Source organism: Acipenser ruthenus, chromosome 47 (assembly GCF_902713425.1).
Source record: "Acipenser ruthenus chromosome 47, fAciRut3.2 maternal haplotype, whole genome shotgun sequence".
Classification (NCBI taxonomy): Eukaryota; Metazoa; Chordata; class Actinopteri; order Acipenseriformes; family Acipenseridae; genus Acipenser; species Acipenser ruthenus.
Genome location: NC_081235.1, coordinates 8,313,351 through 8,330,221, shown reverse-complemented (window position 1 = coordinate 8,330,221; position 16,871 = coordinate 8,313,351). Strand labels below are relative to the sequence as shown.

Here is a 16,871-nt window from a genome sequence, read left to right as displayed (position 1 = left end):
ACCATGGCAGTTTACTGTTTTGTCCCGTTAATTATCTCAGGATCTCGACATTTCAAACCATTACGTAGAGAAGATAAATGATCTCAGCATCTAGACATAAACACATTTCGATTTGGATTTCGTTCACACTTTGCTATGCTTTTAGCAGTGGAAACTTTTATAAGGGGTGTTTGAACTTATCCCAGCTGTGGGCGGGGGCATGTGTACTCTGAGATAGCACATGGGCTTATTATTATTATTTATTTCTTAGCAGATGCCCTTATCCAGGGCGACTTACAATTGTTGCAAGATATCACATTATACACTATTTCACATTATTATTATTATTTTTTTACATACATATTTTGTTACATACAATTACCCATTTATACAGTTTTTTTTTTTTTTGTTTTTTTTTTTATTTACTGTAAAGTGTGTGTAAAGTACCTTGCTCATGGGCTTATATAGGAAACCAAAGGAGTAACTGCATATACACAGAAAACAGCATACACCCAATTTAAAAAAACTGCAATTATTATGTAAGTTGTGCTTGAAAACACTGTTGGGTGCACGACCCCTTTAAAGATGTATGCTGGTTATGCACTGTATAAATCAGCCTTTTCCTAAATGAAGCTGTGCTGCTGGCGCTAAGCCCACGTGAAACCATTCACTGGCAACCTTAATTCTGACTTGCTGCACACTGCGTCTGAAAGGAAACAGCTGTTGGTTTGAAACCTTAAATGAAGACATATATACAGCGCATAGCACTTCATCAACCAGACTCTGTCACAAAAGCAGCGGCACTTACAAACAGTTTCAATTAAAAGGCTCTGTGGGCAACCCTAATGACTGCATGACATTTGGAACAGAATGCTAGGTCAGTCACTGTGTGCACTATTGTACCACGTTAAGTTTCCTATCTGTATTTTATAATGCATAGATGTTTTTCAAAGATATGGCAGGGCAACTTCTCGAACTCCATAGAGTTCGCACAAACTGTTTTAAAATTTCTAAAAATGTCATTAAAACTTTTTGACCGACGGGGGTATAGTATATTAAAGACCAGTATTTATGTACTTGGTAAAAATGAATATGCATATATTTTTCCCATGTTCGTAGTGGTCCGTGGGTTAATCACTGCACCTCGTGTTGGAAACAGATATGAAACACTGTATTAAAATTTTGACAGCTGGTTTCAATAAACCTTCTCCCATACACACAGGCCTGCGCAGCTTTAAACCCAGTGGAGATTCTTTAGCTCAGTGATCAGCTGTTCTGTGTTTGTGTGTTCACTTGGCCTAATTGGTTTAATGGTGTGCAGAGATTAAATGAACAGCAGGAGTCTTTGCATAATACAACTAACTGAGTTGGCTTTCCAATTATAACTGTGCTCCTAAATCAGCTCTTTAATTACAAACCTAAAAAGACAACTTAAAAAAAAAATCACGTTTCAAACAGGGCTGGTTCATTTCAAACCCAATCCTGCTGACATGCTGTAATATATAAATGATGCATCTCCCTGTTGCAAGTCAGTTTCAGTCACAATGGGCTAGACAGCAGCAGACTTTGACAGATACAGTGCTAGTTGCTTCCATATGCAAGACTGCGCAAACCGCAAGGAACCATCACAAAAGCCTCCTTCTTTACTGAGTATATGCTTTTTTACATTATAAATCAACCTGAACTGCACAGTCTGACGACTCATTCCCAAACCCTAACGTCGGAATGTTTCAGTGAAAAATGTTTTTCAGTGGAAAAAGTCACCCACACCAAAGTGCTCATCTACCGCAGAGCACAATAAACAAGAAACCTCAAGAATCTGTCCGGGCTTCCCTGGACGTTTGGCAGGCGTACAGGGCTAGTTAAAAAGAGATGAGAATCCCACTGATTGCAGAGCAGCCTTGGAAATGACATACCTCGTTTTAGTTTTGTGGTCTTAAGGGAATCAGCATTTCAAAGGGTGGCTAACCAGGGCCCACCCACCTGCCAACGTTTTTGGCGAGTTATGTATATATGTAGTTTGCGTGTGTGTGAATGCAAACTGAGGCCCACACTAGTTGAATACATTTCTTACGACTTATAAAGTAGTACTAAGCAATGTTTTCAAATCTATTACCTCCTTTTAGCATTACCAGCACCCCATTTTCTTGTGTTGAAGGCGTTGATGCATTTTTTAAAAAATCCAGCTGTTACTTCCTGGTATCATCTCCTGTGCACTAAGTCACGTGACCTGAGTGCAGCTGAAAACTGAGCAAATCTGCGCTGCAGCACAGGAAGTGAGCTGGTACCAGGAAGCAGTGGCAACTTTTTAACTTACACATTCCAAAGTATCAAATACAAGCACCTGCAGCCGAAGAAAAAGGTGGAGCAGTGATGATATCACTTTTGCGGATAAGGTTTTAAAGTATGGCTGTGGAGTTTGGAATAGTGAATATTTCTGGGCTTCCATGCAGGTAATAGTAGAGGACAGTAATGGGAGTGTGTGTTTTTCATACTGGTGTACCAAATCTCTCTGTGTGTGTGTGTGTGTGTGTGTGTGTGTGTGTGTGTGTGTCTGTGGGGGCCTAGTTTGTTTTGCCTCCTGCCTGTGCTGACAGTAAATCAAAATCTCTGGGATGTCGAGTGGACTGATGTGTTTGAAGTTTCTTTTATATAAGCAGGTCGGCCAGCCAGCGAGAGTCTTTATTAACACTAGGGATGGCTAGCGGAACAAGTTCAAAGTTATCAGAAGTGTTTTTTTGGTTTTGTTTGCATCCATACTCCTGGGCTTGGTGGTGGGATTGGAGCATGCCCCTTGACCTTCAGTTCTCCTGAGCTGCTGTGGGGAATTGCTGCAGTCAACTGGGGAGAGAAGCAGGGGTTAAACACCCCAAACTGAAGCTCAAGCAAGCAAAAATAAAAATGCATGCAAAGGAATCTCCAGCTGTGTTTTTTTGTTTTATTGATTTAGATTTTGATATAAAAACTAGAATCCTACTGGAAAGGGTCTGAACTGCAGAACTACATGACTAAACACTTGATGGGGAAAATTTCAGAAATAATAATAATAATAATAATAATAATAATAATAATAATAATAATAATAATAATAATAATTGGCTACTTTTTTCCACTCTGTAAATTTTTAAAGACTTTAGTGGTCTGCAGCAAAAGCCAAAATCTTATTAGGGCATATTTAAAAAAAAAAAGGCATATTACACCGAATCCTGCTGGGATGGCGTTCTGATTTAAGTGCAGTTTTACTCCATATTATTTTTAATAGCTGCGTTTTATTTATTTTTAGACTGGCTCTTAGTGTTTGAGAGCCATTAGGGGACGATACCGTCTGATTACGCAGCCCTTGGAACAGACATCTTTAGAAAAGCCCAGATGGATATCGGGCAGCCTTCTGGCAGAGTCACTTATATAAAAGCAGAGCCCGGTGCATTATTTATAATTGCCATGCAGATGGCATCGGATGTGCCAGTTTTACAGGAAGCTGGTGCTGCTTTTACAGGCGGGGAGATCCTTGGGAACTGGCATCTGCCAGCGCGCAGCAGTGGAACAAAGCTGTGGGGTTGGCAAACAGATGGCATGGCCATCTGCTGAGTGGCATGTGGCATTTTATTGGATTTATGAGGTGCCCATCTGAAGCACAGGTTGGGAGGGAGGAGCAGACACCTCTCCCAGGCTTTCCCTCAGGCAGGCTGGGCAAAAAGAATGGCATTCCAAAGCTGTTTAATTCACAAGCGCTTTCTGGGCACTCTCTCTGCGGATTGAATGATTTATGGCCCTCGAGGAGGATTAACTCACAAGTCTTTTTACGTTTTTGAATTACAGAGCCTTTAGTTTTAAAGAAGTGTCGTATTATTGCAACGTTAAAAACATCAAGACGGTTGCTGAGGTGGTCAGGTCTTGAACAAGAACGCATCGGTTTGGCATTTTAATTGTAAATACTTGAAATGTTAAATCATTTCCTTGCGCATTTTTGCTCATTTTAAGGAATTTATTTCCTGCTATTTTTTAATGTGAGCGGCACCTTGAAACAATATATTTACTGTTTATCGCATCCGGGGGTTTGATTTGTCAACAAAAACGTACCATATCTTCTAAATAAGGGATAGCACTTTTGCCTCTAGACCTAATGTACTAACCTTGATTTACAGTAGCTCCCATATATGCATTTTATATTGTGCATGTTATGTATATTGATTTTATTTTTTTTTCTTCATACAGTTCATCATTTGCAAACGGTTACATTTTCACCTATTGGATAAAAAGGTACCGGATCTGGGACCCGTTGCGATCCGGTACAAATGAACCTCTGATGCTAAGCAACAGGCTGACGAGACGTTTAAAGATGGCACTTATATTAAAAAAAATGATGCAAGGCAGGACCTTAAAATGAACACAATTGCACAAGTGGTTCTACTTAGGGTTCAGTACATATGAAAAAAATAAGAATCTGGCAACAGACAAGTTAATTTCTACATACCTCCATTAAATGTGAAATAATTTCCATAGTAAATATTTCAATGTTGTTCTTGCAGGCCACTTCCCCATTGTTTAGACCCTGTCCTTTATCCTGGAGTGGTATATTTAAATTGAATACTTAAGGCATTTTCAGCAGCTGGTCAACAGCCGGTTTCTCTTACTGGAATCAGGCCAAGATTCCTGGCCACATATCCACTTTGTTTCTAAGTACAGCCCTGCATATTTGAAATGAATAAACTAATTCAATTTTTCTTTTTCTTTTGCAGTCCTGGTATCTGGGCAACTGAATGCTGCGGATAACCCTTAGAGAACGGACACAGATTTGGGATTTTGTGTGGGGGGGAAAAATTGTGAAAGATGCAAGAGGGGATATATTTAAAGATACTTCAACTCGCCTTTAAGAAAAAGAGGAATGACAAAGAAGAGGAAGGCGGGAGAGAGAAAAGAAAAAAAGAAAAAAGGTGCAGAAACACTATCACCCGAGCAACATCTTTCAGAGAACAACAGTCTTCAGTCTCACATCTTCCCTGGGCTGCTTGTATAAGGTGCCACATTGGTCATATATGCAAAATGATAATCCTTTATTTTCTTAAAGTAGAAAAATACTAATGATCGTTTTCAAAGTTGCAGAAGTGCAAAGGTATAGGAACAATATGCTACTTTTAATAGGGGGGGAGGAGAATAACAGATGAAATATGATCTAGCCCAAATAGAGGAAAAAAAAAAAGATTTTTCATTAGTTTTCTCAGACAATCATGATTTTTTTTTTTTAACTCAAGTGTATTAGTTATTGATTTTGCAATTAGTTTTTACTCACTCATTAATGAAATGCTGTCCTTTCTGGGTTTTGCACAGGAATCTTATGAAAATATAATGCCTGCGTGTAGCGACTGCTAATTGTGGTCTCTGTAGGTAGTTGGTGTGTATGCATGATAAGTGCATCAGTGGCCTGTATGTACAGTACAAGCACAAAGCCTGCACATTTCCAGCTTTCTTTAAAACGCTGTCTTGGTGGCATAACCTGTTCATTTAAAAGCTGCTCAGTGCATTTGTAAATGTTCTGTTCTAAAAATTTCCAAATGTATATATTTGCAGGGATGCCAATTAAATAATCCAGTCTAATATTCTGTGTGTGGATGCTCTGAGCTGTCCATGCCAGTTTTTAAATTGTCCTATGATGGGCTGTGCATTAGAGTCAGGCGGTCCGCTTAAAAACCTGGCAACCTTGACTATAACACAACACAATATTCACAAGCCTGCAGCTGCAGTCGGGATCACATCTATTGTAGACACAGTCTGCCGTATTAGACTTACAATAATGCAGTAGCAGCTATTAACTGGGGTTATTGTACTACTATGAAGACATGTGGGGTATCATGTTAAAGGGCAAGAAGCACTCGTTTGACTTTCGTTTGACCTTTTTGCTGCGATTCCAGCTGGAGGCTGTCGAGCCAGCCTCTGATGTGTCAGGGTACCTGGTCAGAGGAGAGGAACAATCCAAGTACATCAGAGATTTCAAAATCAAGGGGACCGATCATTTCAATGGTTCTGGATCCTGAAAGCCTGTGGGACACCCAGAAAACACCCAGGCTGCTTTTAAAGAAGCTTGATTGTGTAGGGCTGAAGCATCTTCAGCCAGTCATTCACGCGGGGGGTGGAATCGCTTAGAAATGTCACCTGAGAGCAAGCTGATTTGTTAGTCTCCCCGAGTTTCAAGGAGCTTCAGCAATAGTTGGGAAGAAATGAGCAAATTTAGGACTAAACAATATGCAAACGTGCTTCTTTGTTCTTTAACGTGGAAACGTCACAAATTCTAGCAGACAACCACCATGAAAAAGACTGGACATGGGGGCCAGCTCTCCCTAGCCTCAGCCGCTTGCAGGTTTGACTGTTGCTATAGGAACTTGCAATCTGGTGCCTTGGCATCATGCAACCAGATTATCGTCAGCTGGGTATCGTAAAACCTGACCTTCACGCAGTCAATATCAATAACATTCATCAGTAATATTTATATGGTTTAATAAGGGCCAGTGCTGTAATATCAGGGCCCTCTTCACAAAGCCTGTGTGTTATTGGGAACAGGGCCCAGTATTTCAGTCAAGGGGATGTCATTTCCTTTTAAACCATGATGTAACCAACACCCTTCTCAAGGGTTATGAAGTAGAAAAGCACTAGCCAGGTATTATTCTTTACAGTACATTTGAAACAGAGGTGCCGTTGTATCCCTCTGTTGCTAGGAATACTGTTACATTTATTTCGGTGATGCAGAGTATAAAGACATTTACACAGCTGACTCATTTTGTCAGGGCAGTATCCCACCACACTATGTCAAAACATCAGAGCTGTCCAACCACTATGAACCACACCAGTGACCCTGCAAAAACACAAATCATATGCAAACGTTTACGTGAGCAGACTGTAAAATCTGAACTGAACGCGACACGAAGCAACAACACTGAAAAACAGATGGCGCTTGCATCAGGCTTTTATAATGGCTGTTTGCATAGGACTCATAAACTTGCTGTATACACTGTAGTGGTATTAATAGGAGGATCAATAAATCGCACCAGCAAGAATAATGAAAGGTATGTTTGCAGGTATTAAGACCACACACCTTGATCGCTATATTGTTAATTCAGCTGTAAAACACCGGGTTTTGTTGTGGGTGATGAATAGCAAAAAGAATGTCATTTTCGGTGACCAGCTACAGTTGATTGGTTTAAGCAGTTTTCGTTACATAATGAAAGGTCATTGGTTGGACAGCCTTGTGATGTATTACTCAGTAGTTTGCACCATGGGAAGAATCCTTAGGCTTGTAAAGGTTTCTACACTGTGGGAGGCACTCAATCCCTATTAGTTGCACCTATTCTATTTCACCAGTGAGTTTGTAATTTAAGAATCCTTACTTATATTTTACGTTTTTAAAATTCCCGGTTTTAGTAGTAACCCCCCCCCCCACCCCCCCCCCCCACCCCCCTCGTTTCTCAGCGTTCCGTTTCCATATTCAACAATCCCTCGTTCTGGTTGATGTATTCAGTAGAGTAGTTTGCAGGTTTTGCATGACAGTGGCGACTCCTAATGAAACCTGTGTGTAATGGTGCAAGATCGCGAGTTGCTGCAGTATTAGGTGTAAAAAAAAAAAAAGTTATTTCCATTGTTTGTTTTTTTTAATAATTTTTTTGTAGTATACATTTCTTTGAAAATGAAAGGCATTGCACTACTATTTAGATGACTTCTTTAGCAGCTACGATTTTTTATTTGTGGATAATCAGAATAGATTTTTTGTAGATTTTTTTTTTTTTTTTGGCGGGGGGGGGGGGGGGGGGGGGTATATTAGAATGTCCACTTTCTTAAGCTATACAAGGTCGGAAATGTTTTTCACGTGCCCTTAAGTTCTAGATACAGCTATATAGCTCTAGATATGTATATCAAATATCTATGCATTCATGCGAGTTTCCAGTACACAGAACCGCACCGGATTTGGAAGTATAGGACCCCGCGGATTGCCAGCCGCATTGGTTAGACCCAGGCGAGTTTTTTTTTGTAATATACTTTCCAGTTCAATGTGTCTCAAAAGATGTGGAAGCCAACGAGGCAAGTGCAATCAGAACTACCAACTATTTTATAGAAGGTCCACTAACCCCAGGACTGTAATTGCAGGGGTTTTTAAACTTGTATTTGATTTTTCGCAAAGCGATTATTTAGTTAAATAAGTGCCCCCCCCCCCCCTCCCCTTCCCCTTGTGTAAGAACAGAACATAGATGCCTTAGTCAAGAATGAGATTGTTCTGAGTGTTCTTTATTATTAATGATGCTCTGGTTTAGGGTAAGACAGTTTTGCCGTACCGTGTATTGTTTTGTTTTTGTTTTTAAAGAGAGAATATTCGATATGAACTATCTAGAAAAATGAAGCAGTGATGCAAGGCTACATGCGATATCTCGCACATAGGGTTAATTCCGCGTTCTGTGCGCTGGCGTGTTTAAAAGTTGTTTATGACAGTAGGGGGCGCCATTGGGGCCGTAATAGTTTGTCAGGCAACACGAGATACTGAAGACTAGTTATATCAAACCCAGTCGTTAGTCACGAAAAGTGCCTATGAAACAGCAGGATTATTTTTTTTTAAAAAGCTGGCAGTTCATTAGCCCTATATTGACAAATACTACTTTTAACTCATTAAGCACCGTTGTCCTCGTTTGAGGACAGGCTACTTTTTAATTTTTAGGAGCGTTTTTAATTGACAATCTACCTGGTATTTTATTTTTCTCTTTAACTATATTGTTATGAGAACTTCTCTGATTGTCTACATTCTAAACATAAAGTATCAAATGACAGAAATAGAGCTTGTGTTCTGATTTGGTACTTAACGGGCCAATGCAGCAGTCGCTCAAACCTCAAACGTTGGTCTCTGACTCGAGACCGGTGAAGCGGAAACCATGAAAATATCGGGTTAACATTAACAGTAACGAAAGGGGGTTGAAAAAGAGAAACGGTGTGGAGCACACGAGTCACACCCTGTTTCAGTTCGATCTTTTATACCCTTTTCTAACAGGAGTCTCGATCAGACATTTCGAATTTAAAAAACACGACAAACAGTAAACTGAGCCCTGTACTCGTGCTTTTAGTGCTAACATAATCAAACTGACACATATCATATATATATATATATATATATATATATATATATATATATATATATATATATATATATATATATATATATATATAGTCTTTAAACCGCTTTTAAACAAGTATTGTCCATCCACGCTGGTTATTTTTTGATAACCCACCGCTATGCTACTACAAACTTTATCAGTAAAGACTACTGCACCCTAGACTTGTATTTATTAATAGAATACAAATTCTCATTGCAAAGGTGCAGAGACAAAATAAATAAATAAATAAATAAATAAATAAATAAATAAATAATGCATGGTGCTTTCAACAAGAAATCATGTAATTTGCCGGTGTGCGTGTGTGTGCGCGCATGGCAGATTGGTCCTTCAGTCGACTACCGCACCCCCGGGCCCCCTTTTCAAAATCCTCGAGGCCTGTTTTGTTTTTCTTTTTTTTTTCCTGTTGTTTTACTTTCCTCTGTTTTGCACGAGATTTTTTATACCACATTACGTGCCTTGCCTTTGAAAAAAAAAACAAAAAAAAAACTTGTAATCAATTTCACTGAACAAACAGATGGGAGAAAAACGCATGTGTGATTGCTTGTCATTTAACAGAAATTGCCATTTGTAAAATATATATATATATATATATATATATATATATATATATATATATATATATATATATATATATATATATGAAAAAGGGGTTTTTAATTTCATAGGATATTCTAGTGGCACTTAACAGTATTGGGATGTGTTGTTTTTTAAAAAAAAATCTATTTGTTTTGCCATTACATAGAATCATTGCTTCATTGTGAAATCAATTGTTGTTCTTAAATGGTTTTCCCCATACTTGTCTTCCAGCTTATATATTGTAATAATATATGAAAATATGCAATACCAGTTTTGTCTGTAATGATAGAAGCACTTATCTATGGTAAATTGTGTTTTTTGGGTTTTTTTTTTTTTAGCTAATACACAGCAACTACAAAATTACGTTTTTATTTTTAGTTGGAATTGACCAAACTGGGCGCTGCGCTCTATGCAGTTAGAAAGGTCCTTACCCTAAAAAAGACTGAAGTTTGATTTTTATCATTTTTTGTATTGTGAGAGGGCAAATCCCATACAGTTCAAAGGTCAAGGGTTAATAATTGAGGGAGGGAAGAGTAGGAGAGTCTGTGAGGCACTGTGCTGGTCCAATCAGTTTTGAGGGCTCCTTTTTTAATTTTAATTTTCCAAGCACAGTCGTTTATTTCAATTTCTTGCAAACAATAGCAAAGATGCTACAGGGAGATACCCAGCAGAGCAAACTGGAGCACACTGCGTCCTTGCTGGGTCTCCTTGTGTTACTTTGATTGTATCTCCGCTCTTGAGCTCTGGAAAGAACGTTTTTGTCGATGGCCACCTCTCAGAGTTAAACCCGTCAACTGAAAAGCTAATATACTGGATTTACTGGAAACCAGTGAGGATAAGCTGAATTCAGGAGAACTGATACCTGCACTTGTGTCAGCCTTGTTTTAGAAAAATGACTTTGCTGGGTGTGAATTAATTCTAATGCTAGATCTTGGTTTCCTGTCAGCATTCACTTCCTGTGTTGCATGTAATAGCGCCCCACTTATTAAGGCTGGTTCATACTTCCAGTTTTTGACGTTGTGCGACGCGACCAGCTGGAGCTCACAAAAATTCAGCTTTGGAGACCAGCTTTGCTTGAATTGCCAGTCGCACGACTAGAGGGAGTAGAAATCTTCCACGGTGACAGTTGCACGATGGAAGTAGTCTTAAGACCCTCCTGCAACTCAGGAACTGAATAAACAGAGAAAACTGAGTTCCGCCTTCAGACCTGTAGGTTTGTGGTGAAATGGCTTCACCCATGTCAAAAGAGGAAATCATTAGCAGTAAAAATGTATCCATAAATCTGCATGGATTTAATCAGGGGGCTTTAGCATTTTGGCAACAGTTTCTGGGCTTCTAAAAACTTGCTAACTTTCAAAGACCCAGTGGGGTCTTTTGGCCCATTCTTACATAAATTTATGGTCAAATTTAGATTTTTATTTAGGATTATTGTGTTTTTTCTTTTCTTTTTTTTGTCGTTGTTGTTTTTGATTGTGATAGAGTTAAAAACACCTCTCCCCCAGCTAGGGCTGACACAGTCGTCAGCCTCGTATTTTTTATTTTCTTTATGATTAACTTGATCTGCAGATCTTATGTTATGCACTATGAGTGGTAGAAAATCTTTTCCAGGTCACAAGACAAATTCTTTCCCAAGAACGCAACCTCTTCAGTTCCAATTGCACTATTACCAGCCAGACAAAAGTGCTTCACGACTCACAGGCTTGTTTTTACTGTTGGCTTGAGCTGTTCATCGAAGAAGCTTTTTTTTTTTTAATTTTTTGCTTTGTCTTTGACAGCTCTTTTGAGATTGTACATAGAGGATAAAACAAAAACTAGAGAATTAACAAAGCAATAGATTCAGGGGGTTTGGCAAGGCAGCGTAGTTGAATGCTTCTTGTGCCTGGGGAGGGCAGTAGTGAGGAGGGGGGGTCGGGGGGGGGGGTGTGACATTTCTCCAAGCTCTTTTCTATGTTGTGTGAAAGGCTGTCAGACTAGGGAGGGGTGTGGGGGCTGGGATAGGAAAAGACTATGTTATTTGTAAGATGTATAGTTTTGTTAAATACAATTTACCTAATCTACCCTGTTTGTAAGATGACAAAAAAAAAGAAATACGATAAAAAAAAAAAAAAAAAGTACAAAAAAAAAGTTCCATTACACTGGCTTACAAGATTGTTTAGCATTATGTACCATTTTTAGACTTTCTTGGTGACATCATTGGGTTCTGCAGTTTAAAAGTTTACACAGTAATCCAAACTACAAAAAAAATAGATTTTTTTTTTTAACGGTTTTGCATATTCAGTATAAGGCTACTGATGCAAGAGCCAATGTACACAGAGAACAAAGCAAAATCCTGGAGAAATGTCATGTTTATCTTCATAAGAAAAACAAACAGGTGTTTTAAGGAGTGTTTTACCTACAAGCAGCTTTTAAAAAAAATTTTAAAACCACAAGAAAAAAAAAAAAAAATTAGCAACTAGTTGATTTGTAAGCGCTTAGCATGACGAGAGTTTGAGAAAGGGGTGTTTTTTGTGTACTTTGTTGTAGGGCTGAGAGAAAAGGCCATGTGAACTGTTATTATGCAATGTACAGTCTTGTTTCTGCAATTGACAATGCGATGCTCTGTAGATATTGTTTACATGCCTGTCTTAAGACTTGACGATGACAGCTCCCATACTCCACTGCTGCCCCTGTCGACATAACAGAAGGCCTTTTAAGAAGGCGTTCTTGACAACCCATCAGCCACACAAGCAAGAGAAAATGCTGCCAATACTCCGCAAGCAACTTTGATATTGTTATACAGGGCGTGAGGTGAGGGAGGGGTGTGTCGGTGGGCCACTAAGCCATTTTACTTCGTTCTTGTTTTAGCTGACATGTAAGAGCGACACTACTTTTCCAGTTTAAACCAGGCTACGATTAGCAGTCCCACACTTCAGCGAATTACATTAAAGTGGTTTGCGTCGCTGTATTGTTTACTCAAGGAGGCCTCCTCGCCTGTAGGTGGCGATGTTGGCTGCCTCATTAATCCAGATGTCCATGAGCACTTAGTTAAATATAATTCCCGTTCCACCAAGACGTTAATATTGTCTAATATGTTATACATGCCACTAGAAGACCCTAGATCTATACATATAGTTTTAAGACTTTATATCATGCACTAAGAAAAGAAAAAACCCTCAATGTGACAATCTTATGTTAAAAAAACTTTTACAGTAGGTAAAAATAAAAAAAAAACTATATAGGATGTAGGATCAAATTGAGGAAAACACTACATTCAAACTAGATCTAAACTGAAGCACGGCATAATTCCAGGTAATGTGATTTAAATGGAAAGGCTCTTAGTTCCTGTCACGCTCACCCACAAACTCAGTTCCCCACCACAAGCCCTGTGAGAATTTGCACTGTTCCACACTTCCTTCTTCGATAACAATAACGCCTCACAGGGGCGCCCCCTGGTGGAGCAGTGGGACGCTTGCCATCGTCAAGTGCCACAGCATTAGTGAAGCCAACACCGTTCGTTAGGTCAAGGTGCAGGTTTTATTGTCATTTGTACAACTTGAGACAGACTAAGAACAAGAAATCAATACGGGATTTCACAGACCCGTATTCCAAGATGTGCCAGTTGCTTCAGTTAGCCTGAAGGGAATATGCAAATCCCATCGCCGTTTCTCCATTATCCATTTCTTTTTTTTGTTGTGTGATCTTTCTTCCTTATTTTGTTTTCACAACACAAGGCATGTCATGGCCATGTACACTTGCAGATTGCACTAGATATACTGGTATTGATGTTTCATGTCACAAATCTTCACTCAAGTTGTGAATCTCCAGAAATATCTTTAAAATGTGTACCTTAAGCAGAGATTGAGAGGGGAGGGAGGGGGAAGGGGAAGAGAGAGAGATAATTCAAGCAGTTTTTGTTTTTTTAATGGAACGGTAACAGGACTACCGAAGTGAGGTAGCCAGTCCTCTTTTTTTTTTTTTTTTTTTTGCAGGCTGTTGCAGATTTTATTTTGGTTTATCGGACTGGGCTGGCAAATGCATTTGCTTGTATCAATCGTTGACAATCATAACAGCAGTCTGCATTTTGCTTTGCCTTGTTTACAAGAATGTGGTAGTGCTGCAACCAGCCCAGTTCAAACAGCTGGTGAGTGAGAGAGAGAGCTGAGAGAGAGCTGAGAGAGAGCTGAGAGAGAGCTTCAATGCGCATTCACCTTGAGATGTATTCCATCTGTGGGAATGTTTATATGTCGAGAAAAATCGCTTTTATTGGGAAAGACTTTTCCACGCCTGTCACTAAAAAAAATATATATATATTTATAATGAATTGGTCAAAAAAAAAAATATATATATATATATATATATATATAATGTGTGGGGAAAATGGTAATTTGCATCCAAATTTATTTTTAATGTTGACATACAAACCTTGAATGCCTAAAAGGTAATTCAGGTTTATCTCTGAATCTCCACATTCAGCCTAATCTTCAATAATTTGGATTGGCAATAGTTACTTGTAGCAGGAATGCGTTTCTTTTGGTTATTTTCTTCAAAGTGTAATTTAAAGGGTGACTATGCAAATGAAGATGTAACCAAAAGCCTGCTCCAGAAGCAAATCATGGTTTAAAGTACAGAGTGTGTTTCCTAAATGCGAGCTTGGAAGGAGGTTTTTGGAAATGGTCCTCCAAACTCAAGGGCTATATACCCAGTCTTTTCACAATAACTCTCCTTTGCCTCAAAAAGCCGTTGCTCTTAAAGGGGGTGTAAATAGAAGCAAATTCCAGGCTTCTTGTTTTGTGGTGACTGTCGAACCCGGCGCGGCGATCAAGCAACAATATCATTAAGCCAGTCCCTTCAACAGTTGCCAGAACAGGTTGTGTTAACATTGCCTTTTTGTTGTGTTGCTGTTTGGAGATAGCAGTGAGGTACAGCTTGGGCAGGGGGCTGTACAATGTCAACCCAGATCACAACCTTAAATTGATCTAGGCCTCGCGTTCTTACCAAGCCAGAGGCTAGATATCAGAACGTTGCACATTTCTAACTGTTCTGGTGTATTTGGTGCTATAGGGAGATTTTCCTTCTGGGGTCATTGTCAAAGGCAGTCTAATGCTACCCTGAAAATACCATCTGTCAAAAAAAATATATGTAGTCAGAATGGACAAACAATTGGCACGTGATTTATATAAGCATTATTTTCAGACACAAACACATTGTAATGAGTTATTCATCCAGACTTCCAGCTTGTGGGTTTATTAAATAACTCTTTGTTGATCTTTTTAGGATGGATTTAAACTTAATATTGAGGAAAGCATGGACCCCCCCCCCCCCCCAATCCATTTCTCATTTGGTTGGGGTAGCATTAGATTCCACTAGGCCTTGTTGTCGTGGCAACTGCAAGCAATCATTTGAAGAAGCAATCCTTTGTGCCGCGGTTCCATTTCAGAGCCAGAGTCTTGTTATAAAATCTGCTTTACGGAATGGCCATATGCTCAGCAGACTTTTTTTTTTTTTTTCTTTTTCGATAATATAATAATAAGCCAGCAGGAAAAAAAAAAAATTATATATATATATATATATATATATATATATATATATATATATATATATATATATATATATATAAAAGAAATACCAAAAAATAATTTCAACAAGCAGTGCCTGTCATTTTACTGCTGGTTTCTCTTTTTTATCTATCCATTAATATATATATATGTATATGTATATATATATATATATATTATTCGTCATGATAAACAGGGCTCGAGGCTATTCAGGGATTCACCCTGTTCCGTGGTATTTCATTCACTCTGTTTATTAAGTCCTGTAAACTTGTGTTGTGATGATATGTTCTGTCAATAAATGCTTGGAGACACAACAGGCTAATTCAGTTGCCTTTTGTGTCTTGTACCTTAGAGGCCTGGGTTCGAAGCCAGCTCAAGTAAAACAAAAATTGTGTTCAATATATATATTTCTTTTTTGTTTAAACTCTTCAGCTCTAAATCTCTGGAACTCACGAGTAATTAAAAATGACTCCCTATCATAACAATACAAGTGTTTTATTTTTAAAGCATGCTGTTTTCATTTCTCAACGTGTTTTCAAAACATGAACTGTTTGAAAAGGAGGAAAGGTCGGAGGGAGGTTTTCGAGATATTTCTCGGAGAACAATGACGCAGTGTTAACTTTTAGGGTTTTTTCTTTCTCATTATACTTTTACAAATATTACTATAGTAGTGTATCATTTATCGCTTGCTTGCTGCACAGACATACACACTACATGCCAGTGAACAACATGTGGCTGTTTAGTTTGCACGTTGCAGAAAATAAATCTGGCTGATATAACTGTAAACAGCATTTAGATTTTCTTTACATTTGTTTTTGTTGTTGCAAAAATGCTAAATTTTTAGAAATCAATTTAAAAGCACCGCATTGCAGACTTCCAGAGGCAAGAGCCTTTTTCTTTCCTGTTGTCAGTTGGTGAGTCTTTGCATGAACTAAATTACCACTTGTTTTTCAACTGGTGTGCAAAAAAAAAACAAAACAAGAAAAAAAACAGCTTTGACAATATTTGATTATATCATTGTATTCAGCCATTATGCTCATAACTACATACAATTACTGGAAGTGACTATGTTTCCCTATGCAAAAAAAAAAAATAAAATAAAAAAAAAAATGTATAAAAAAATAAACAAGCTATGCTACAACTCAGAACCAAAAGTCTCCCTGTGATGTTTTTCAAGTTTTGTTCTCGGTACAGACGATTGAAATTCGAATCAGGCGTTTGTTCTGCAACGGCGCTGATTTTAGGTGGTATTCATAAAACAAAACAAAAAAAAAAAAGCATGCCGCATCCTTCCATCACACATTTTAAAACAGTTTGTGTGAACTCTGTGGAGTTCGAGAAGCTGCCCTGCCATAACTTTGAAAAAAAAAATAATAATAATGCATATCGGCATTATGAAATAGATACATAGATAGGAAACATAACACTATGCAATTGTTCACACAGTGAACTGAAGGGGATATGGCTTTATTCAATTGAAATCTTACCACACACAGTGTCCTTTTTTCTTGGACATCAAGCTGGCAATCTGATTGGACAGAGTTTCTGTATTTGTACTGTTGAATCTGTTGCACACTGCAGACTGGCAGGTTGGATCCAGTCATCGTAATTCCTGACTCAGAGGTAAAAGAGTTAA

General features: G+C 38.5%; 1 protein-coding gene across 5 annotated transcripts in view; it reads left to right on the top strand.

The window, feature by feature from the left end:
- Nucleotides 1–16,262, top strand: part of LOC117401466 (nuclear factor 1 C-type) — a 95,774-nt gene extending 79,512 nt beyond the window's left edge. For all 5 annotated transcript variants that reach the window (XM_059013981.1, XM_059013982.1, XM_059013979.1 and 2 more), the window contains one exon: nt 4,719–16,262. In XM_059013981.1, coding sequence (XP_058869964.1) covers nt 4,719–4,739 — 21 coding nt within the window. In that variant the 3' untranslated portion in view covers nt 4,740–16,262. The remainder of the gene's footprint in view (nt 1–4,718) is intronic.
- Nucleotides 16,263–16,871: the final 609 nt, after the last annotated feature.